This window comes from Silurus aristotelis (genome assembly GCF_946808225.1).
Source record: "Silurus aristotelis genome assembly, chromosome: 26".
Lineage (NCBI taxonomy): Eukaryota > Metazoa > Chordata > Actinopteri > Siluriformes > Siluridae > Silurus > Silurus aristotelis.
The window spans coordinates 5,077,278-5,102,784 of record NC_139599.1 but is presented as its reverse complement, the minus strand read 5'-3'; the positions used below and the strand labels follow the sequence as shown (position 1 = coordinate 5,102,784).

At 38.9% G+C, this 25,507-nt stretch overlaps 2 protein-coding genes and 2 long non-coding RNA genes across 8 annotated transcripts in view; 2 read left to right on the top strand and 2 right to left on the bottom strand.

Moving 5' to 3' along the window:
• The window catches only part of abl1 (c-abl oncogene 1, non-receptor tyrosine kinase), a 39,047-nt gene extending 34,788 nt beyond the window's left edge, over positions 1 to 4,259 (top strand). For both annotated transcript variants that reach the window (XM_083531573.1, XM_083531574.1), the window contains exon 11: positions 9 to 4,259. In XM_083531573.1, the coding sequence (XP_083387699.1) occupies positions 9 to 1,549 (1,541 nt within the window). In that variant the 3' untranslated portion in view covers positions 1,550 to 4,259. The remainder of the gene's footprint in view (positions 1 to 8) is intronic.
• rab14l (RAB14, member RAS oncogene family, like) lies at positions 3,880 to 17,369 on the bottom strand. 4 transcript variants are annotated; one of them, XM_083531646.1, is made up of 9 exons: positions 17,288 to 17,369; positions 15,788 to 15,934; positions 10,853 to 10,911; positions 10,532 to 10,585; positions 7,344 to 7,521; positions 6,789 to 6,855; positions 6,558 to 6,645; positions 6,412 to 6,442; positions 3,880 to 5,410 (listed from the first exon to the last, which is right to left on the bottom strand). In XM_083531646.1, exons 3-9 carry the CDS (start codon positions 10,902 to 10,904, stop codon positions 5,233 to 5,235), a joined length of 648 nt encoding a protein of 215 aa, XP_083387772.1. In that variant the 5' UTR covers positions 10,905 to 10,911; positions 15,788 to 15,934; positions 17,288 to 17,369; the 3' UTR covers positions 3,880 to 5,232. The 4 variants fall into 4 exon arrangements, with proteins under 4 accessions (XP_083387772.1, XP_083387774.1, XP_083387773.1 ...); XM_083531648.1 differs by lacking the exon at positions 17,288 to 17,369 and adding an exon at positions 16,345 to 16,382; XM_083531647.1 differs by lacking the exon at positions 17,288 to 17,369 and adding an exon at positions 16,062 to 16,272.
• Positions 16,502 to 19,424, top strand: LOC310720740. Its single transcript, XR_014531813.1, has 2 exons — positions 16,502 to 17,185; positions 18,873 to 19,424. It is a non-coding gene; the product is annotated as an uncharacterized lncRNA (long non-coding RNA).
• LOC310720737 lies at positions 18,339 to 24,098 on the bottom strand. The gene is made up of 3 exons (XR_014531810.1): positions 23,869 to 24,098; positions 21,617 to 21,757; positions 18,339 to 19,048 (listed from the first exon to the last, which is right to left on the bottom strand). It is a non-coding gene; the product is annotated as an uncharacterized lncRNA (long non-coding RNA).
• Between the last annotated feature and the right edge of the window lie 1,409 nt (positions 24,099 to 25,507).

Below are 25,507 nucleotides of genomic sequence, written 5' to 3'. Positions count from 1 at the left end.
ATTTCCAGACGGTGCCGAGGCAGAGGTAGCCGTGTCTCCAATGCTTCCCCGAAAAGAGAGGCTTTTGTTAGACAGCAATCTGAACGACGAGCCAAAATCCAAGACTTCCAGCCTCAACCCCTTGATCAGCTTAATCAAAAAGAAAAAGAAAACCGCTCCTACCCCTCCAACACGTAGCAGTTCCTTTAAGCACCCCAGGGACGAGTTTAACAACGGCTCGTCGTTCAACGATGCCACTCTCGGAATCGACCCTTCTAAGTTCCTCTGCCTTAATAATAACGGTGCCGGAGGTGTCACTAACGGAGCCCCTGCATACCCCGGTCAGGTTTTTCTCCCCTACCCGCGGAAAAAGGGCGCACCAGGAACCTCCGGTGTCGGGAGATTCGCCACAGTCCCCCCAGGTGAGGAAGATCTGTCGAACTCGAAGCGCTTTCAGAGGTCCTCATCAGCCTCCAGCATGCCTCCGGGGTCAGACCGGACAGAGTGGAAGTCTGTCACGCTCCCCCGTGATGTGCAGTCTCGCCACTTTGACTCCAGCACCTTGGGGAGCAAGCCTGCCCTTCCCCGCAAAAGCACACCCCGTGGTGGCACGCTTACTCCGCCCCCACGCCTGTCCAAAAAGACAGAAGACGCATTGGACGAGGTTTTTAAGGATTCCGAATGGAGTCCAGGATCGAGCCCCCAGACCTTAACCCCAAAGCTCGGGCATCGGTCACAAACGCAGAGCGAAAACTCCAAAACCAATGCTTTCCAAGCAGACCTGATTAAACTGAACGCACTCTCTGCCCTGGGAGCAGCCGGGGAGGAGTGTAGAGCACGCAGACACAAACAACCTATGGATATCTCGGGTCAGCGAGAAAAGGATAGGGGGAAGTTTACAAAGGCCAAGCCTGCTCCTCCTCCACCTCCACCCTCGAGTGTCAAATCTGGAAAGGTTTCGAGGAGCCCCACGCAGGACATTACCGCTGACACGAAAGTCAAAGCCAGTGCTGACCTCAGCCCCACTGGTTCTGACCAAGGCAGGCCCTTCTTGCACCAGGAAAACACCAAAAAACACAGCACCTCGAAAGCACAGTCAGCAAAGAACATGTCCACATCTCCCACAAGTCAGCCGCTCGGAGTCGTGCCCATCTCCCCCGTTGGAGATCAGGGCTCAGCCACCGCATTCATCCCCCTCGTGAGCACGCGCCGCTCTCTGAGGAAAACCCGTCAAAACGAACGCATCCCCAGCTCGACCATCACCCGCGAGATAGTCTTAGAAAGCACCGAGCTTCTCCGTGCCGCCATCAGCCGGAACTCTGAGCAAACAGGCAGTCACAACGCGGTTCTGGAGGCCGGCAACAACCTGTCTAAGTTCTGCCTGAGCTATGTGGATTCCATACAGCAGATGAGGAACAAGTTTGCGTTTCGCGAGGCAATTAACAAGCTGGAAAATAGCCTGAGGGAGCTGCAGATCTGCCCTACAGCTACTGGGGGCTCCAGCACACCACAAGACTTTACCAAGCTCCTGTCCTCAGTCAAGGAGATCAGCGACATTGTTCAGAGGTAGCGGAAGTGCCTCACTCCTCCCTTTCATTGTCCCCTCTTCAGGGTACCCAGCTGAATAATGATCTTGATGGCAGAGGGAGGGATGTTTTTGTTGTTTTCCTCTCTCTCGAAATGGCTGTGATGTACGTTATTCCTAAACAATCTGAAATCACCTCTCGCTTTAAAGAAAAAAAAATACTGTACGATTCAATATACTGTAGGTTGCGTATCATAGGACACAAGCGTCTTGATGTTGGACAGAAATTCAGAAGGATTAAAACAAAAAAGTATTAGTTACATTTTAAATATTCCAAATCACTGCAGTTCTTCTGTCTTTAAACAGATGTGCCTTAATCGTTGTTGGCCTTCATTTGTCAATGTCAAAAATCAGCCAAGTTGCCTTGAAAACCCAGGACTGACTGACAGCATTTTAACTTATTCACCTCCAGAGGAAAAAAAAAAAAAAAAGACACTATGTGATTCCGAACACTACTGTCCCTAGGATTTGGAGGACTGGTAAAACAAGACCAGCACCACACCACACGAACTACGTATCCGAATGTTTGTATTATTATTTTTTTTAACAATCTGTAAGCATGCAAGCCCGTTCCGCACACCACTCGCGAAGATCCCAGTTACATCTGCCTGTTTTGGGTCGTCTCAAGGTTCAATAACGTATCCAAATAGAAGTAAAAGCCCTTCCCACAATCACTTCTTGTCACTTAAGGACAGCTCCTAGCTGACCCTCCGTTTCCACGGAAACAAGAAGCTGCATAATGATTTACATTATTGAGGTTGAAAGTGATAAGGTTTAAATGAAATCCAGGATGCACGAACCAGCCAGGTGTAAACGAGGTACAATTCGCCGACTCTTACGAATTATAATCACTAAAATGATTTAAGAATTTTTCCGACGTCCCGCGGGTCAGTGCCAAAGTCGCTCACCTCTGTCTTATAAAGCCTCAAATGTATCGAGTGCTGAGGAATCGTATGTTAAACCAAAACCAATGACAAAACCTTGACTGCTAAGTCAGAAACTCATACTGAAACAAAAACAAAAAAATAAGTTCCTTTTTGTTTTACTCGCATTGTTTTACAGTATTAGTGTTTTTCTTTTTTTTTACGACACGGCCCTCCGACTGCGATGCTTGAGGCTGAAGCCAACCACAAGCTGCCTTAAATTCACCGTGGTAACGCCAATGTTGATGTTTGTCCTGTTTTTATCTTTAGAAGTCATGCCACTACTCTGGTCTTTTTTTTTTTTTTGCAAGTGTCAACTTTGTACACTAATTTGCTCATCTTATGTAAATGTAAATACACTTCTTTTTTTTTTTTTTTTTTCTCTGTAACCATGGTGCAATTCCTCTGTAAAAAAAAAAAATACAAAGCAAATTTTTGTTACTTGAATGAGGGCAGGTTTTGTTCGTGGTCCATATTTGCTAGAAAGTTTATTGTTTTACATCAAAATACTGTCATTCATTTTCTATGCAGAAGCAGTTGTCCCACCAGCAGGGCAAATCAACTAGAGCTTTATAGTAGATGCTTATCTTAATCTAAGACTATAATAAACAGATTCGGTTTAAACATTTATGGAAGGAGTTTCCAGTATCAGCACTTTTTCCAAAACTGGAACGTATTCAGGATTTCATTTTCCAGTTTCCTTGTGTTGCAGCACAACACAACATAAACCGGGCCTGTGGATGCTGCACTATGTTGCTATAAATGGATCAGGAAAAGTAAAATTAAACCACTGTGGTTTAATGAAGAACAATATATACAGGAATCAGAAAATATATAGATTTTTTTTATAGCAGGACACCCTGACGTTGTTTTACTCCTTACACACGAGGTGGTATCAAAAAACTTATCTACATTTAAACCCGTTCACCTTCAAAATAATCCCCTTGCACAGCAATACAGCGCCCCCCCAGTGTTCCTGCCACTGCTGGAATGTGTAAGCACCTTCTGCAAATCGTGCTGGATCTCTGCAATGGTGTCAAAACGGCAACCTTTGAGCTGAATCATCTTCAGGAAGAGTGCGAAGTTCACAGTAGCCACATTTGGAAAATTAAGGTGGGTGCGGAAGTGAGATCGCGTTGTTTCTGGCGAGAAACCAATCATATCAGTCAGATTAACACCAGTTGCACAGCTTTCGATGTACACAAGATATCATCTTGGCACACTGACTTACGAAGGTCAAGTGCTCCCTGTGACTGTGTGTGCTGCCATCTGTTGGCCAGATACAAAACTACTTTAAACTTTTTGATACCTTATTTTTTTGGTGTTTGAAATTACTAATGTATTAAATCTAATTTCTACCTTGAATACAAACAAAACAAACCAAATCAAATCTTTTCTGTTTAGAATCTTTTATTATCATTAAAATCAAAATATCGACATTTGAATCATATACACGCGAAAATGCATTTGAAATGTTAGCGCAGCTCTTTCAAAATGTACTATGTATAAAGTGTATACATTTTAAACTGATGTGAATGAAGCCAGAAGTGGTTATTCAGACACGGCGGAAACGGACAGAGCAGGAAGAACTCTTGACACGTTCGCGTCCTCGAGGACAAAACTGTTCTGCTTTTTCTAAAGAACTTCCGGTTTATCGCTGAGACGGATTATAAAAATCTTGCCGCGCGTAAAGCCGAAAGGAGGTGCGTAGTGGAAGTTAAATGGAACACCGTGTGAGCAAAGCGAGGAGGCACACGTTTAAAGAAAGAAAAGTGGATGGTTATCAGAATCATTTGTACAAAGCAAAGAATGCTGCTATATACCTTGTGCCCCCCCCAGACATATTTAGCCATATATACAGCAGCTGAGTGAAGTGTTATGATACAACTCATGATGTCTTCCCCTTCAGTAATCTGCAGTGTCTCTATAAAAGCCTATTTGACAGCGGCAGGTCAAATTTACAGCTGGAACGAGCAAATCCATCACGCGGCATTCACGAACGACGCTTTTATTTTTTTTTTCGTCACACCGAGATCAATAATAAAAAATAATAAATCGCAACTGTGTAAAACTGCATGTTTAATTCTGGCAGAGAAAAGAATAAGATTAGACAGTTATGGTTTTAATATTAACACTAATCGTAAGACTGTAAGGCAACAAATCAAATGCTGGTTCTAGTTCTAATGGACATGGTATGAAGGAGGGAGGGGTGGGGGGAAACGGGGGACTGAGGCCCAGTACAAAGAGAGAGGAATCTTTTGAACGATGACATGAAAGGAAGTGCCTTTTTGTAAAGTGTCATTTTTTGAAAGAGAGAAAAGACTTTCCAACATCCCCAAGAATGAACACACTATGATAAAATATACACTGTTAAGCTGATTCGGCGTATCGGTATTACGGTCGACGCTGCCTCGGCTCGGACGCATGTTCCGTTTGAATGGTTTTGAGGATTCAGCAGAGCGCTGAACGAACACGTCATGCTTCCATCGTGCCTCTGAATATCAGCTGAGGTCTGCTCCTGGTCAGTCAGAGCACGACAGAAGAAAAGGGACAAACTGGTTAAATGGAGTGCGTGAAAGCGAGGGGTACGATAAACTGTTGAGCATGTGTGAAGTTGCCTTGGTCTGCTGGCCCACTGCTCACACCGCCCCCTGCAGGTCGGGAAAGGATGAGGGTGGGTGAAAGAAGAGGAGGAGGAGGACAGGGTGGAAGGGGATGAAAGGGTCGAGTACGTAGTGCTGGTCATTAGCAGCTGCATCCTTCCCTCTGAGGCTGTGATTCGCTGGTTAACCGGCCACCCTGAGGGGCAGAAGGTTTGTGTTGGACACCGGATTCGGCCGCGTTCAGGTCCAGGCTGCCGTCCTGAATGTTCTGGTAAATCTTCTTTGCCGCCTCTAGGAAAGCGTCCTCCACATTCTCGCCTCTGTGGGGGGTTGGGAACATGGGTAAGATGACCATTACGTATCTTTTACAATGACAGAATCCTAACCTGTTAATGTTAAGAGTTAAAGCATGAGCTATATTCTATTCCAACCCCTAACTTCCGTTTATGATTAATCAGCAGTTCTTTCCGTTTATGACCCATTTAAGACTCTGTCCACTTTCTCCCAGCGTTGTTTGCAATCTGTAAATCCGCCATTCAAACATATGCATGAGTTTTTGAATTGAAATCATTTTCACACTGCACAAAGTGTGACCTCGCCATAGACAAATCTGATTAAATAAAGGGACTCGTTAAAAACAAGAAGAAACACTATAAATGCTAGAAACATCTGGATATCATCTGTGCCCTTCATACAAGCCAGACTTCAGCCTGTATGATGTATAATAATTACTGTTACATCACTGCTGGCTCTGATTTATTGTTGATGAATTTTATACAATAGCAGCTCAGAGTTCTGGCTGGGAGGCGAACCACAGGTTTATATTAACTCATTTAAATGCATCGTTTCTAGAATACCCATTTATTCACTGGAATTTGTATGGTTGATGCACCAAGGACAATGGGATTAAACGGATCTCCTGTGACAGCACTTCCTAACAGTCGCTAGGTTTTGCACCACAAAGCACGTCTTCACGACAGAGGAATTTATGCTTTTCCGTTTGAACGACAATTACGTTTTTGTGTTTGATTAACTTCAAAAGAAAGAAAAGGGGAGGCTCTTTATGAAGATTCAACTGTATACAGCTGCTATAAAGAGGGAGAAATGATTTGTTCCACAGCAATAAATGCATTACCTGTAATTATTAATGGATTAGAAAAAATATATACTTGAAATATTCCATATTTTTGGGCAAATTGTTGTGAAGAATGAGGAATAAAGCACTTCTAGGATATCAAATTGAACAAAACTGCCACGTTTTTGTTTTGTGCTCATGCATGCGCATATTTTTTATTCATTTTTATACACACTGCAAACTTACGTTTTTGCGCTGGCTTCCAGGAACAGCAAACCTGCAGAACAGGAAAAGACAAATGAGTAAAGCAAAAGGCGCTCCTCCTGTGTGGATGTTGGGTAATAATAGGTTTTATGAGCGTGTGCTGACTCCCAGAACCTCCATAAACTCACCGTTCTCCTCAGCAAACTGCTTGGCTTCTTCATACGTCACATCTCGCTGGGCTTCCAGGTCGGCTTTGTTTCCTATGAGAATGATCACCTGTAGAAACACAAAAATAAAATTTTCGTAACTTTCGAAAATGAACCATCTGACAGAGGTTACACTCTTTACAAAGACAAACATCTTAGACGTTTTTATAGCAGTTTATTTTAAAACGCCGTAAAGAAAAAAAAAGTACTTACAGTATTGGGGTTGGTGAGGTTCCTGGCATCAGTAAGCCAGCTACTGAGGTGGTTATACGTGCTTCTCCTGTCACAGCGATAGACGCAAACTATGTCAGCAAAGCACAGCAGAGAGCCAGCACATAAGCACCTGTCATTATATTCTACTTTAGCAGCGAGCAAACGTATGCGTTTATTTAACCGCCGTACCGAGCCTGTGATCAAAGTCATTTCAAATTACTATGAATAGAAGTGTTCACTAAATTAATAAAATGCTGATCCACTGCATTGTGCTACAGGTGTAAAATACCATCACTATATTTATAAATCTATGATACTACACTCGATCATCCACTACAATACAAACATTCTATTGAGCCGTTTAGGTTTAGGCTCTTCTTTTTTAATAAATAATGCAAAGGCTGCGAGAAATCATTTAGGGAAAACAAAAAGACTCAACTCTGATCCATTTGACTCACTAAAATTAGACTCCTGTTGCGGCTCACCTCGCATCTTAAGGCTAAGGAATAAAAGAGCTATGTGCATAAACAATACACTGAGGGATGAAGTTTCTACCTGGTGATGTCGTAAACCATGAGTGCTCCGGCAGCCCCCCGATAGTAGCTGCGTGTCACAGCTCTGAAACGTTCTTGCCCTGCCGTGTCCCAGATCTGCAGCTTGATCTTCTGCCCGCTAACTTCAATAATCCTCGTTCCAAACTCCACGCCGATTGTATGGGGGCAGTCGGCCATGACTACAGGGATTGGGAGAAATGACAATTTCTTTGAATGCCAAAGGGGGAGATTCTTACACGTGAGGCTAATCTTCTATTAGACAACACAGTAGCAAACTTTACAATTGTCATTGCAGAGTAAGCCATGGCACAGTACCTGCCGTGTAAAAATTCAATAAAAGTAATACAGATCAAATCCAATTGTATCATCAGACAACATTTTTGCTGAAATCATCACCCCGAAACAACCAGAAATGCTTTATATCCTTACAGATGCGTGATGAGAAAATGGCGATTGGAAAACTACACTATATCCCCAAAGGTAATTGGACACATGACCATAATACCCATATGCTTTTTGAACTCCACTTGCTGTTATAATAACCCCCCACTCTTCTGCGAAGGCTTGGGGCTTTAAGAAGTTGGGGTTCAAATTTATCTCTAAGGTTTTCAGCAGGCTTCGGGTCAAAGCTCTGTGCAGGACTTTGTGTACAGGTGATCTGTCAGGCAGAAACACATCTAAGACCCCTTGGTTCCAGTAAAGGACACTAAAGCTGCACTACACAACAACTATACAGCTGACAATTATGTCTGTCTAACTTTGTGGCAACAGTTTGAAGAAGAATCAAGTTTGGGTGAAATGGCCAGGTGTCCACAAACTTTTGACCCTATAGTAAAAAAAAAATCCAACCTAAATACCCTGCTGTGCATGGGAGGACAAACAGGCGGCTCCAAGCGAACAGCAGAAATGCACGTACAGTTTTGTACAAAATAATAGCAGTACAATGTGACTAACCAGAATAATCCAGGTTTTTAGTATATTTTTTATTGCTACGTGGCAAACAAGTTACCAGTTGGTGTAGTAGATTCTCAGAAAACAAACAAGACCCAGCATTCATGATATGCACGCTCGTAAGGCTGTGCAATTGGGCAATTAGTTGAAAGGGGTGTGTTCAAAAAAATTGCAGTGTATGCCGTTGACTGTACAAACTCAAAACTATTTTGTACAAACATTTTTGTTTCTAGGATTTAGCAATCCTGTGAATCACTAAACTAATATTTAGTTGTATGACCACAGTTTTTTAAAACTGCTTCACATCTGTGTGGCATGGAGTCAACCAACTTGTGGCACCTCTCAGCTGTTATTCCACTCCATGATTCTTTAACAACATTCCACAATTCATTTACATTTCTTGGTTTTGCTTCAGAAACAGCATTTTTGATATCACCCCACAAATTCTCGATTGGATTAAGGTCCGGGGATTGGGCTGGCCACTCCATAACATTAATTTTGTTGGTTTGGAACCAAGACTTTGCTCGTTTACTAGTGTGTTTGGGGTCATTGTCTTGTTGAAACAACCATTTCAAGGGCATGTCCTCTTCAGCATAAGGCAATATGACCTCTTCAAGTATTTTGACATATGCAAACTGATCCATGATTCCTGGTATGCGATAAATAGGCCCAACACCATAGTAGGAGAAACATGCCCATATCATGATGCTTGCACCACCATGCTTCACTGTCTTCACTGTGTACTGTGGCTTGAATTCAGAGTTTGGGGGTCGTCTCACAAACTGTCTGTGGCCCTTGGACCCAAAACGAACAATTTTACTCTCATCAGTTCACAAAATGTTCCTCCATTTCTCTTTAGGCCAGTTGATGTGTTCTTTGGCAAATTGTAACCTCTTCTTCACATGCCTTTTTTTTTTAACAGAGGGACTTTGCGGGGGATCCTTGAAAATAGATTAGCTTCACACAGACGTCTTCTAACTGTCACAGTACTTACAGGTAACTCCAGACTGTCTTTGATCATCCTGGAGCTGATCATTGGCTGAGCCTTTGCCATTCTGGTTATTCTTCGATCCATTTTGATGGTTGTCTTCCGTTTTCTTCCACGTCGCTCTGGTTTTGCTCTCCATTTTAAGGCATTGGAGATCATTTAGGCTGAACAGCCTATAATTTTTTGCACCTCTTTATAGGTTTTCCTCTTTCCAATCAACTTTTTAATCAAAGTACGCTGTTCTTCTGAACAATGTCTTGAACGACCCATTTTCCTCAGGCTTTCAAATGCATGTTCAACAAGTGCTGGCTTCATCCTTAAATAGGGGCCACCTGATTCATACCTGTTTTTTCACAAAATTGATGACCTCAGTGATTGAATGCCACACTGCTATTTTTTTGAACACACCCCTTTCAACTAATTGCCCAATTGCACAGCCTTACGAGTGTGCATATCATGAATGCTGGGTCTTGTTTGTTTTCTGAGAATCTGCTGCACCTACTGGTAACTTGTTTGCCACGTAGCAATTAAAAATTTACTAAAAACCTGGATTAATCTGGTTAGTCACATTGTACTGCTATTATTTTGAACAATACTGTACTGCCCTGCTTTTAAAAATCGGAGAGCTCAGGCCTGCCGTTGTTTCATGTTGGTGCACGAAATGGCATTTGAGATTTCGCAGGTCAAAATGAACATTGATGAAGTAATTGATGAAGAAAAGCAAGTGCTAACAAAGCACGAATGTCGGAAACACAGGTTAAATTCTGGGACTAAACAGTGGCATAAAAAACTGGATTCGATTTCAACTTTGATGCAAAGAAACATATTTCTGGATCTATAAAGCTCTCGAACACCTAAAAGCATTTGTTCTCATCTCCGCCCATTAAATAACCCATTTGTCATCGCCTAAGCTGAAGGAAGCTACAAGAGCTAGAACCAGCTAACAGAGTTTCTCTGTCGCATTTTGTAACCTTTTCTCTTCAGACTGCACAAGTTCCTGTTTATTTTGCTCTCTCAATGGCCCACTTGTGTGGAGTGATACAGGATGCGTCCTCGGTGAAAGACGGGCCCGCTCCCTCAGCCAATAGTCCTAAACCTTTATTATGCATTTTGGAGAAGACGTTCATCATGCGCTATTCAGCATCAAGAGCCTCATCCTATTTCTTATCATCAGTGATTTCGAAAAGCATCACTCTAGCATTTCCTGTGCATAGATATTTGTGACAAAAAAAAAACTGTGTGGTACTTACATTTCTTTTCTGTAAACTGGTGAAGCAAGCATGACTTCCCGACCCCCATGTCCCCTGAGGATAGAGCAGAAGACACGTTACATTCCACACAGAAATGTAATAGTACACAGTATATGCTGACCCTTCTTTCTTACAGTGCGAGAAAAGAAAGCCATGTACAAGGACGTCCATGGTATCGTCATATAACCGAAGACAATGATGAGAATGAATCCACAATCGTTAGAGTAAATTTGAATAGAATACAGTTTGCCTGCAGAGGCTATAAACTAATGCAGAAGGTCTCTAACTTGTTAACAAACGAACAAACTCGTACACACTTACCGATGATGATGTATTTAAAAATGTATGAGTAGTTGTACGGTGCGGTGGCCATTGTGGCTCTGAAAATATAAAGAAAAAGGAGAGAGAGAGAGAAAGAAAGAGATAAATTAAATCATTACACTGCTGAATTGGCAGCTCCTCCTGTGTGCATAAAGACTATCCTTAGCCCTAATTCACAATATTCTCACACTAGACATCCTTTTACACTGCACCTCGTCTTCAATCTTGATTTGTAATCTGCTTTCACCTCTGTCTTGCATGTCAAGGATGAGATGTCAATGTTAAAACCGCTATACAAATAAAAATCAATCAATCAAATTCACGTTAAACCAGGTGCACACTGCGATTTTGGCCGTGATTTGGTTGTCTGAGAAATTTTTAAAAAATCCTAAAAGATTCCTATAATTTCAACCAAAATCTGGGATTGCTGCTTTGGCATGTTCACCGACAGCCGATTAATTGGCGCTGCGATCATTTCTGTCCTCCGATGAAATTCTGGCAGTGTCAACAGATTTCAGACTCTTTCCTGCAGCGTGACTTCTCCTATGGCGTAAAATGCATCAGGTGGACAACTTTTTGAGTTATGGCGGAAAAAACAACAACAACGCTACAGATTGTTTTTGTTCGCTGCTATACTGTTAGCGAGAGAACGCAGGTCTGAACATGGAGGGATGACGTTCAAAACTTCGAACGAGTCTTTTCCTCGTGTGCATAAGTCTTTCTGTTGTACAGTCTGACACTATGAGAATTGAGATACAGTCTGACAAGCAAACAATCGTGAAGGACTAATAAAAGTCGCCCCGCGTTAGACCTAGTGACTGGTACAAAGATAAAGAATCGTAATTCTTTAATTCCAGTGGATGTGAATACTCAGTGTAGGGTGTGGCTGAATTTGGCACTTCCAATGTCAGTGGGTCCTCATACGAAATATGATGTGGTTTGTCACTTGATAATGACACTGAATGACTACCATACTTTTTTTTTTTTTTTTGACAGCCAAAATAAAAAAAAGCTGATGATCAACAGGTTTATTGGCTGAAGAGTCTAAATCTGTCAATGATGCGAACACATTTAAGGAGACTTTCCTGTAGCAAAAACACAGCAGCTTCTAACCTCATGGAGGCTCTTCAACTTAAAATAGACACATCTTAAACAGGTCACACCAATAACCTACACAAAGAAACATTTATTGATGAAGCACACAATGCTTTTAGCTGCCAAAAACATTACTGATAAAAATCTGTTTTTATGGTTGCCCATTTCCTTTTACAAAGAGGGGGGGGGGGGGGGGTGTTTGTTTGCTGGTTTATCAAAAATTACCCAGTCTCACTAGCCAACTTTGGGTGTCTGTGAGCTCATGAAGGCTAAATAAAGCTGACTTAGCTTTCATTAAAACCTTTCTAAAGAAGCACATGATCTTCACCCTGGAAGCTGTAGAGAGATCTAACTGGTGGAGGGAACTAGCCAAAATGAAGGAAACGAGAAAAAAATATATATATTTAAAATCAATTGAATTGACCACGTCTACTCAAGACTCTTCAGAAACAAATACATGATAAAAGAAAACTGAGCTGAAATTAACCACTTTACCAGCATACAGTTATGGTGCATGTAAAATTATGTATTTCTTTCTTAGGTGGTGTAATTCTTCTGACTATAACCAGAATCTGCACAAAGCTCCGGTTTAAAATGTACAAATATTTTTTTACCTTAAAGCATGTACATGGTTAAGTAAATGTATAACTAAATAATGTAGTAACTGTGGCAATGAGTTGTTACGTGGTATGATGTAGAACTCTGATCACGCGCTGTTGGGGGAAAAAAAAAACTCTCTCGGTCACTAATCCAATTTTGTTCAGCAGGGAAACAAGAGCACATCCAGACTGTAATAAGACGAGACATAAACCAGATGATATACTTGTGTTATGTGTCAAAAGCTGCCCAGGCCTCTAAAATATGACTTAACATCACCTTGATTCGTGGACTAAAAAGCCTTCGTAGCTGTTCTCTACACCCAACCACGTGTGCTAATCCATAAACCCAACACTATTACACGGATGAATAGCAACAAAATGAAAGCATCTCAACTATCTTAACATTAAGTCAATCAGTTTTGACCTGAACACATGACGCACAAGTCTGTACACTTTTCTAGGAAAGACTGTAAAGAAGTCACACCGGTTTTCTGAGATCGATATCAGTTTTGAAAAACAATCACTTCATAAATACAGCATGGGTGATTTTTCCCCTCGCATTCAGAAACCACAAGCTCTCAGCAAACTACTGCTTTCTCACCACCCCTCATATGACTCTGCCTCATTTGACAATTTCATTATTCTCCACGTAAAACGTGAGACTTCAGCAGTGCAACAACACACCTTCTTGCAATTGTAATTCAAGGTGATCCGAGACCACAAATCCGATCTCACAGAAGAGAAATACGACCACATATATATATATATATATATATATAAACTGCAAAAAGGCTTTCTGACTCGATGCACAGACCTGCATTAAGGAGAAACAGAGAAAGCATGTGACCAGTCTGCCGTCTCAGCACTTCCCTTCTCTGATTCAGAAAGCAGAAATCTCTCACAAGTATTCATTTTCTTTTCCCTGCAGAACACCACGCTTTCCGAATCATATTTTTAACAATTACACATAACATAATACAGATGATTCTTAACTGCAGTAAGACACAGTCAGTGAACTAAACCATGCTGTTCATTTATCTTTAGGGTCTTGGTGGTCCTGGAGTCTATTCCTGGAAATACACAATGGATAAGATACCAGTTAATAGCACAGAGCCATGCACACACACACACACACACACCAAATTTCCTGATCAATCCCGGAAGAAACCACAGAACCTGGATAAAACTCACACATACACAAAAACTACCTGCAAAAGTCCACAAAGACAGTAATCTGAGATCAGTATTAAACCTGGAGAGGTGACGTGACAAATGTAAACTCAAATCCAAAATACTAAATTATGTTTTAAATACAGAATAAAACAAACAGGGCATGCTGTTAAATGGAAAATTATAATCATATAACAGCAACTTGGCAGTGATTACCTGTTTTTCTTTTTAATTTATTAGGATACATCTTACTTTTATCTATTCACAGGTAGCGCTGTGGAATGATTGCAACACAAACTCCCTGAAACAACAGGAGGAAGAAAAAGTGTGGCATTTGTGAATAAGTTGATAGTGAAGAAACAACAAGGGGCTTTTACTTGTTAGGAAGCTGAGGTCAGACATGACACAGAGCACCCCCTAGAGCACAGACAGTTAATGGCCCTGCTCAAGTACCCAAGAGTGGCAGCTTTTCAATACTAGGCCTTGAACCCCCAACCTTCCAAATAGTAACCCAGAACCACTTCCCTGAAACAGAGCCTGTAATATAAATTACACCTCCAACTACAGTCAAAGCCAGTTTTGTAGAAAACTAATCAACACCTGCTGACTAATAAATAATAAAAAAAAGGACAATTCATGAAAAAAAAACCTTCTAAGCCAGACATCTGGGTATATTTATTTATTATTTCCATGCAATCCTTTCATTAACCTTTAGAATGATAAAACCTGACGGTAATGTAATAACATGACAACAGTAACAGTAACTGTATATTCAGTATAATCACTAATACTGAACCTGAGGTTTCTTCTAAGGCAATACCTCTAAAACAAAAGAAATAATTTGTGTGATAACATGGCTCATAAAAATGTATCATGCTGTAACATTAATTATGCATCTAATACAAATGCACTGTTTGAACACCAGAGCTCTCAACTCGTGAAACCCTTAAACGTAAAGCATTGAGGGGATGCTGGTTACATGATCACATTCTTTCCTTTAGACATAGATAGATAGATAGATAGATAGATAGATAGATAGATAGATAGATAGATAGATAGATAGATAGATAGATAGATAGATAGAGACAGACAGAAATCTGTCATTGCATAATACAAGTACAAGTGCAAATAATAGAGTGCTTAAACTGACAAGTTCAGATAAATATGTAAATAGGTAAAACAAATAAATATAAAGCCAGTGAAAATGTGTGCAGACACTGTTAACCAAGTACATTAAGGGAAAAAAAAAAGAAAGATATACATATACATTATATATATATATATATATATATTATACACATACACACACACACACACACACACACACACACACACACACACACACACTTTGGGTCTGACTTTGGAGCTCCATTTCCAAAATAATTAAAATAATGCCTTTATGTTTGAATCTATCGTTCGCCCAATTTTTGAGACTTTAGTCAACATTTTTTAAAAGAATTATGAACCGCTTTTCTTTCTTTTCTTGTAAAATTGTATAATACACTGTTTTTAGACACCATCTATCTTCATGCATTTGTATAAATAGCTATATATATATATATATATATATAGCTATTTATACAAATACATATCAATCCAATCTGACACAATACTAGTAACAGTGGTGGTGTCATTAGAAATAATGCTGAGTTACTGTAAACATGAAAACACACCATCGGCCATCTCTATGGTACATTAAAAAGATGCTTAGCAGGCAAACCCAAATAATAAAAGCTAGCTAGTCTGGAAAGAAACTACGAATAGAATAGTATATATCAATTTCGAATTAATTTTTAGTTTAAATAAAATAAAAATGTGGGTGTAGTCGGGTTGCCTGCTTCCTGTTTTCCCACCAACAGTCCCCTGATTCCTGCACTTGCTAACTCGCCTGCGAGTCCAGTGCCGCTTACCTGAGGCAAATTAGCTCGCATGCTAACCGGTTTATTCTAGCGGTTGACACTCAAACTATTCACTCTAGACATGTACACCGGGAAACTACTTATCTCGTGATAATTGTATGGGAGTGTGATGCAAAATGTCTGCCCTAATTACATGCGAATAAAGCGTTTACCAGGGGGGCTGTGGTGTCGATTTCACGCCGTGAGCTTTCCGAGCGGATCTGCAGCGTCCTCTGTGCTGGAGGAGGGAGACTGCCTTTCCAAGATGGCGGCCCCCGTGACACAGGGTTTCCTCTGGCGTACACAAAGGGCCACTGATACTACAGAGAATGTCAGAAATAAGGTTTTAATCATATTTATTGGTTACGCCGATCAGGCATATAGCATTAAAACATTATAACATTATGACCGAAGTGAATAACACTGATCATCTCTTTATTATGGCACCTGTTAGTGGGTGGGTATATTTATAAGGTAGCAAGTAAAGAGTTTGTCCTCAAAGTTGACGTGTTAGAAGCAGGAGAAATGGGCAAGTGTAAGGATTTGAGCGAGTTTAACAATGGTAAAATTGTGACGGCGAAACGACTGGGACAGCATCTCCAACGCTGCAGCTCTTGTAGGATGTTTTCCTCTTCTGTGATGTAGCTGTAAGAAAGGATTCTCATTCAGTTGTATTTCCACGCTTCACCACTAGAGGCAGACATAATGTTTACCAAGCATGACAAGTTACCTATGACGTCACAGTGCACCGTTCTCCATCAAGAGTATTGATGGCATGAAATAAAGAATAAAAAAATATTTTTAAAGTATTGATGCCATGTGGAGCGAAGGCTGGCCTGTGTGGTCAGATCCAACAGACCAGCTGCTGTAGCTCGAATTGCTGAAGAAGTTAATGATGTTAATGCTCGACACCAATGCTCGGTGGTCGTAAATGTTATGCATGATCCGTGTAAATATCAGATTTTCACAAAGGAACAAAGTAACATATAAAGGGATCTTGTTGTTGTGCAGCCAACAAGAGTAAAAAATAATATGTACATCGTAACAATCATTCACTTAATATTGCCAATCAAAAGCAGTGATTTCAAGTTCAATTATAGAGGGGGCCCAAAATTAAATACTGGATCTAAGCAGAGACACAAACACTGTCAGACAAGACACAGACAGGATACTTGGGCAGTTATAATTGAAATATGATTGCTTCGTAGGCCCGATATAATGGATCAGCAGGCCAGTTGTGACCCGGGGGCCTTAAGTTTGACCAGTGTAATCTAACATGCTGCACATATCTATTAATATAAGGATCTTCCTTTGATTATTGATTGATTGATTGATTGACTTATTAATTGATTGATTGATTATACTTTGATTGATCTAGGTTTACATTTTTTATTTATTAATTTAAAGACACGACATGACCAGAGTTTTGTGCACACCAGACCTATACGTGCTGCTGGTAAACTGGAAGCACACTGTTGTCTAGACCATTTCTAGGAAGTAAACAATAACAAAGGCTAAAGCATTTCCGGTGGCACCATTTTTTAAAGCATGGAGCTGTCAAATCAAAACAGGTACTTGTTAGGTTTAATTAAAACAGAAAAGTTAAGATATTTCTAAAAAAACAGACCAGACACTGAAGCGACACCTTTTTATTTAGAACATTAAACGTTTACCTGAAGTATCGTATCCAGACGTGTATTATGATCTGCTTGAGACCGAGTGCGTCCACACGAGAGAAGCAGTTCGAGTCGTGCGTTCATTTTTTAACGTGACTCCCATATACGCTATGCAGTGCATTACACAGGAAACAACATTGAGTAGTTCATCTCATGGGTCCGAGTCGATCGTCCTTTTGTCACGTGAATAAAGGCTTAAATGAACGAAATTATCTAAATGACTCAAAAAAGATTTATTCGTTTTGATGAAAACCAAAGAACCAAGTCACTCAAATGATCCGATTTTATATTGATATATCTCATCATAATAATTATATATAATAAGATATATAAGATATATCATTATAAAATAGGTTTATATATAGTTTTTTATTTGCCATTTGGCATTATGCTATTAGCATTGGTCCTAGTTAATTAAATATTTTATATGCATTTCACTATATAATGTAAAAATAAATTTTTTCCTGAGACTGGTTAGCTAACTTTCAGAATTGTTGCATGCATACTTTCAGATATTATGGGACTGAGATGTTATAAAATAAAAATAAAAGCAGAGAGTTTCTTAAACAAAATCATGGACTGCTGTTGTAGAATCACCAACCCACTTTTGAGGACATTTTAATTTGATAAAATGATTTTTATTTGTAGTATGAATCTATTTTGTCAGTGGTGTATTAATAGGTTACTATTTCAGTTTCTTTTTTAGTTATTTCAGTTTCTAAACAGACTATAAAATATATTTAAATTAGAGCTATACAAGTTTTGTTTGGAATAATGGGAATACAGTACATTTTGGTGATATCCATGCTTCACCTATTTAATTTAATGCACCCCTGTTTTTGAATAAAGTGTTGATTTATTTGCATGTACTATACCAAATTATTTTTTTAACCTCCTTGTATTCTAAGCTACATTAGTTAGTTATATAGAGAGATAGAGAGATTTGCAAATAAAGCCACCAAAGCACTGAGTCGAGCATTAAGTTAATTTAGCAGAAATGTTACTCTTGAGTTATCACATCCAGTTGCCTAGAAGCAGAAGAGACTCATTTGAAACTAAGATTTTAATAGTGACATCATTTATATACAGTCCAAAACACAATCACATAATAATGTTGAATATATGTATGCGAAACAAAACACAGATTGGCTCTGAAAACATATCTTACACTTAGATTGACTTGATATGTAAAAAAAACCCTGGATTAAACCATTTCAATTAGGACTTTATTATTTACATTGGGTTTTTTTGTTTGTTTGTTTTTTGTTAGTTTTTTTTACATTCATAACTTCTCAACGGCATCCCTTTATTCAGTACAAGATGTTGTGGCTTATCACTTTGTAAAAAAAATAATAATAATCTATATTATTTAAATGTATTTTTATTCCCAAAAAAATATTATTGGCAGGTAGCAGATAAGATCACATCTCACAATCCCATTGATCAGTTTTTAGTTCAAGTCCCTTATTGGCTGTGGGAATGCAATCTGCCACATATAATGCAAAAGGTTTTTTAAAAACATAAAGAAGGACATTTTTGAGCAGTTTCACTGAAAGTTCTCAGGAGGTCTCTTCTTTCACAGATTCATTACCATGAGGCCAACCAGCATACAGATGTAAAGCAGTGATCCTGGGGGCCAGCAGGGAGCACTGTTACATAAATCTGTATCACAGCAGTGGATGTTCACTCCAGGAAGCTCCTGCTGCTGACAGTGGCGGGACGTGGCGCATCCACTGGTCAGGACAATACCCAGTGCCACTGTGGAGTTAAAACAGGGCATAGATGTTCAGACTAGTGATTATCCCCATAGAGCTCTGTAGCAAACATTGTCCCTTTGCATTATGGTGTACTCCTAAATTCATAGATAAACCATCATTAGAAATCAGGAATTAGGCCTTTTTTCTACAAATGATCTACAGTATACAACATTATCAAATTTTATATCAGATTTCACTTTCTTGGTCTTCTTACCTGATTTCAAGAATGCACTACTATAACACAGAATATCAGATAGTGTTTCTTTCACTATCAATATATTAACATACACTAACATATTGGTTGCTTGTTATAATGAACATCTGTAAAACCAAATCAGTGTTATGTACCTGCTAATTAAATGTCTTTGCCTTCTTCATTTTGTTCTAAGGTGAAGTTAGTGACACATCTACATATGCATCTCTGAATTTATTAATTTTATCTTAATGGACGGGTTTAGAGTTCTCTCGGAAAATTCTCCTTGTAAATAAGAGAATGTTTAATGCATGAAAGTAAATTCCTGATGACAATACCCCTGTGGGATAGCGCCAAAACAGGTGAAGGTTAGTTATGTTTATGTCAAAAGTTTTTGTCTGTTTATAGTTACTACACTTTTTCTACACTAATAATAATCATTTGTGACACAAGTTACATTATCCCTCAAATTTATCACTTAAACAGAAAAATTGGTTAGACATCATTTGTTTTGGTTATTTTTTAAAGTTAATAAGGCAAAAACCTATAAGCCTGTCTTTATGAAGACTTTTCTGTGTTGGGAAGTTTACTGATTGTCAAATTAAGTAACAATAAACACTTATGTTATATGTTAAATGTTGAAGAAAGCATCACTATTTTTTATTATCTTGTTTTATAACAGTATGTTTTTTATGATTTATTATTACACACACACACGCACGCGCACACACACACACACACACACACACACACACACACACACACACACACACACACACACACGATAAAATTGTTTATTTCAGAATCCAAGACTTCAACAACTCTCTGGCATATACAGTAACAATACATTGTATGCCATTGTGGGCAAATTTATATATTATTTTTTCTTAATACACTATTAGAGTTTTTTGAATGCAATGATGTAACCTGTTTGTCGATCGAAATATGTTTTGCATGTTTATGCTTAATTTCCTAGAAGCATTTTTGCCCTAAAACATAATGTCCAGCAAGCAGATGCTGTAAAGCCTGTTACATAACTGCTCCAGCAGGACTGAGATTAAGACTCTCTTCAGGTCCAGGACAAACCCATGAGACTCGGCTTCAAAGTAGCCTTGTCTCATACGTCAGTCTGTACGCTTACTGACGGCCCGTCATCAGCACTCCCTGACCCTGTTATTTCCCTGAGCCGGTGAAAACAGTGCTACCTCAGCCCTTAAGCAAACATGCAGAGCGCTACAAACGTCTTTAAGATTGATGCCTTGTCTTAAGTGGACATTAGCGTGCGATTCATTATTGACTGTTTTGAGGTCCGGAATTTGCCCAATACAAAACAGATTAGGGTTGTAAGAGGAATTGAAGAAAGATTGACAAAGCAAAGTGGTCATTAATAAATTAAATGGAAGGTTATGTCTACTTAAACCAATACACAGACATATTATGTATTATCTAAACTGTCATTGTCGAAATCAATGTATTCACAATCAACATGTGGTATTAAAACAGAAATTGTGTTAGTCATCACAGTAGTACCTTTAACATCATAATAAACACACTGTACAGTGACAGGATTTAAAAACTGATTCTATTTAAACCGGTAAACATGCCTCTGTGTGAAGATATGAAGATTAAGTATGTACAATGCATGTCAGCTGCCATGTAAAAGATGGATATAAACTTATTAGAAATGATAGTTGTCTTGATGTCAAAGGCACATCTATTTGAAGAGAATTATGTAAATTCTCACAGAATTTATTTCTGAAAGAAATATACATAAATAAGCCACAAATATGCCCATTTACATATACATTTAAAAAAAGATTTTACCCCAAATGAAACAGTTTCCCCCAGACGACTTGTTTTTATATAGAACCTGTTTGAGAAGGTGTAATATCGAGAGAAGTATCATCAGGATTTATGTTCATTTAAAAATATAAAATAGTTTCAACTTGTTTAACACTTTCCATTGTCAGTGTACGAGAGAGAGAGAGCGAGAGAGAGAGAGAGAGAGAGAGAGAGAGAGAGAGAGAGAGAGAGAGAATCTTTTGTAAACCAACTTTATAGAGCTTTTTATGTGCACATGGGTATTGTCATGATGGAACAGTTATGGATCTCCTTGTTCTAAAAAATGTTAAGAAAATGTAATGCTACTGCATCCAAAGGTATCCTATATAATAGTTTGCCTCCAACTTGGTGTTAACAGAACCACATGGTTGGAAAACTGTTGACTACCAGTCAATACGTTTTTTTTCTACTGTAATATTCTTACAGACATTAACAGCTTTGGAATAGTACAATGACTAAGGAAAGTGTTATTATTTTCCCAGGCTGTTACACGTTTCTTATCAAATGACTTGCATTCATGCAAACAGTACTCACTGCTTTCTGTTTTGATGCAGAAGCGGTGCTTAAAGCCCTTGTGAGAATGCGTACAGGTGATGATCTCAGGTTTAGAGCATCCGACGTCCACATACTTCTGCCCATGAATGACATTACAGCCGTAGCACTGCAGTCCATGGACTATAAAAAAGAGAATTTTTTATAAATTACTTTTAAAAGTCTACATACATTTTTATCTGTCAGGTGAGTAGAAACATATAGTTAATATAAATAAAAAAAAAACATCCAAATGTGATGTAATGCTATAAATATTGTATGATATTCCAAACCAGACTCTGCTGTAGTAGCTGTAGTCTGTTAACCTAATCTTAACCTTTATATGATTTAGCTACAAATGTGGAAGTGGAAGATACATTGAGTATCTTTACTCAGGACATGGTTGAGGCAGAAATTGGCATTATGGAATGCACAGGAAACAGGGGTTTTTAATTAGGAACACTTAAAGGTAATCTGATTAGGCATTGTTCTACATTGATTGAAAGGGCACAGCATGACTATTAGTGTAAATGGCAACATATAATGACTTAAATCTCAAATTGTATTGCAGGTTATAAAGCTAAAACACACTGACAACTGTCTGTTTACATGCACAACATACCAGCAAATAACATTAGCAAATAAACCTATATTTTATATTTACACTACACCTATGTAGCTCTATACAGAAAGATGAATCTCTCACAATCTTCAAGAAAAAAACTGAAAACTCATCTCTTCCATGAGCATCTCATTATTCTTTATCCCTTCCTGTCCTTGAGTTTTCTATTTTGAATGATAACTGAAGCTTTGCAATAATGGCTATTTCTCGGCTTTACTACGGTCTTGTGATAAACCGCTTGCTGTATTCCTCAGCTAAGTTGCTTAGAACAACAGATTCTGCCAAATAAATAATTAACAGTTATAATTAACATTAACAGATTATTAAATGTATAAATCTGTTGATATGGTCAAACAGTAAAGTTGCTTGGGTTGCAAAACATCATCACATCCTTGACTATTTCTCTATAACAGCATGACTTCAAGTGTTTTGTTTTTTTCTCCCTTTATGTCTTTACGTCCTTATTAGTTTGTCATACTGGACCATTAACTGAGTGGTCACAGACGTCATTATGTTTGCAAAATCAGAGAAAATTTTACTTCACTGTGTAAATTCCTATACCCCATATTTAAAATAAGCTCATAATGGCTGCCTGTATATTTAATGCTCCTTCACACCTCCTCAAAGCCTACAAATCTTGTGGACAAAACATCAGGTTATTATTGTGCAATACCAGTCAGAATGATACTCGTCGTCCTCCACAATCGCTTTACCACTCCATTAAATAATCACTGCCAAAAGCTTTCAGACAGATTTCCAAAGCTCATTAATCCCTACTAAATGTTCTAGAGTGAAAGAAATGTCAAAAATGTACTGTATATCCTCAAGGTAACAAGAAGCACCACTCAAGAAACATGTCTGGAGCACGTAGCTATTTTAGAATTATACTGTATTATATAATATGATGTCTAATACAGGATCTCAGAGAAGTTTTGAAATAATATATTTTATATTAAGCGGGAATTTGCACTTTGAGCAAAATATTTTATTTCATAATCAGTCAATATTAGATATCTTTTACTTCGATTCCTGAGATTTCTTTTACAAAAGAAAAATGTCTTGGAATGATTGTTTTGTCTGGATCAGGAATCTGTTGATAGGTTGTGGTGAATATGCAGTTACTGTACATGCATCACACCAGATATACTAAGACGAAGAGAAATAAATCTACAGAAATTTTGTTCAAACTTGATTTTTATTTATTTAGTTTCATATGCAATATTTGAATTGTTTCATTTTGCACATAATCCTCCAGACTGTCCATTTTTCCTATATAGATATTGGATACACAAAATGACCCCTGTGATAAACTGATGTTTCATTCTTGTTTTTCAGCTTCACTCTCAAAAACAGTCCTAAGAAATATAAAGCAATTAGTAAATGCAGGACAGAATGAGATCAGAGTTTTGCATCTTTTGTTTTTGCATCTCAGGCAAATATCGAACCGATTATCAGTATCGAATCAGTACAGTACATCCCTACTCATCTTCTCCCTAGGGTAAAAAAAAAAACCCCATCAGTGCATCTTAGTGATTATTTTGTATAGGTAAAAAGACATACTACCAATGTCCTACCAATAAGACAGCTGTCCAGTCTCCTTTTGGACAAGCTGTATGTATTTGCTTATACCCACCCTGGGAACTGAAGAGCGCCGATGCCAAAACGAATCCGACTCCGTACAACAGCCAAGTGTGTAAATTCATGGATGCAGTTCTGCTGAGCTCGTGTCCGTTTTGGGCCGGAAGTTTACCGCAACCGAACCGGCGGGGTTTTCAGAGCAGACTTCCTGTCGAAACTAGTCCATGAAGCGCACCAAGGCTGCTCCGTTCCGCGCGGCTGTGAGCGCAAGGCGCAGGCGGATCTAAGCGCATGCATTCAAGAAGGAAAAAAAAAACAGTGGGTGGGGGTTCGAGAAACAGTTCAACCATCACACCAATATATTTTTTTGGTCAAAGGAATTTGTCATGATTTTTTTCTTTTAAAAAGGGTGCTAAAATGTCTAATTGAAACACCAACTGATGCCACTGACATGGTGAGGCAAAGTGGGGACCTAAGTGATGGCATCATGGTACCACCTACATCACATTATGCCATCATTGTAATGCATTAACACCAATAGACTCTCATCAATTATTTTAAGTCACAACCTTCTCAGGGCTGAGATTTTATTCATTTCCTCTCCCCAGTCTATTTTACTCATATTTCCTCTCCCCAGTCCAGAAAGATAAAGACTGCCACAAGATGCCTCCAATCCTCCCATAAAAATGTTTCAAACTGCTGCTCATGTTTCATCCACAGGAAAATGCTATCCGCCCTCTTCCAAATACATGAGCTCACAAATCCCTGTGATTGGTTACTGGTTCTCTGAAGAAGAGAGAGGGAGAAAAAGAGAGACAACATGCCATCCCTCAATCAAGCTTAATTTCAACAAGGATTGTGGTATCACTGGGATTCAAACTTGCGATCATCCGGTGATAAGACAAATGCTGTTCTGTGTCGCTCGAGTTGTGGTGGACCTGCAACCTACCCCAGGAAAATTGAAAGAAGGGGTAAGAATACCATCTACACACTTAGTGTAAGTCAGCATAGCCAAGCCACCTAGTGGCAAGTATTTTAAGATGTTGGAGGAAACCAGAGAACCCAGAGAAAACCATTGTGGATATGGAAGGAACATTAAGAAGGTTAAATATGATTCAGGTACATTTAATGAGATTAAAAAAATAGGGTTGTTCATTTATTAACTTTTTTTTTTTAACAGAAAAAAGAAAAAAAAAGAAAATCTGTTTCTGCATTATTTTTTTACAGGTGCTTTATTGTGTAATACTAAAGGAATGTGTTTCATTATAATCAGATTCATTATTTATTCTGAGGTATTAAACCTCTCAGAGATGTGACTTCATCTGCCTTTGATTTATGTGTTCTGTTTTTCTTCATAGTAGGTAACATCCCTCCATCATATCCACAGGCTTTTCACTCAGTAAAGACATTCCATCTAATCAAGAATTAAAGACTAAATCCTTTCTTAGAGTCCATAATGCCGCGGATAAGTCAAGCTTTTGCGATAAGCTCCCACTCTCTCTCAGCCACAAAGCAACATATGGTTGCACCTGATACATGATTTCCTGTGATCCTCACGCTGAACAAGAGATCTGTTTACAAGGATTTTGATATATTTCACTCAGGATGGCTTTGTTTCTTTTTAGACCATGGTTAAGTAATGGCAGAAAGGCTTCCTGTGGGTTTCTGTGTCCTTATTCTCTGCTGTGAAGAGA

What these genes read in the sequence shown, in the direction of transcription:
- rab14l (XM_083531646.1), bottom strand. Translation starts at nt 10,904, where the DNA reads ATGGCCACCGCACCGTACAACTACTCATACATTTTTAAATACATCATC. An exon ending in TTTTAAATACATCATCATCG is followed by an intron (nt 10,586 to 10,852) that starts GTAAGTGTGTAC and finishes CTCTATCCTCAG; the next exon opens with GGGACATGGGGGTCGGGAAG. An exon ending in CTGGAAGCCAGCGCAAAAAC is followed by an intron (nt 5,411 to 6,411) that starts GTAAGTTTGCAG and finishes AACCCCCCACAG; the next exon opens with AGGCGAGAATGTGGAGGACG.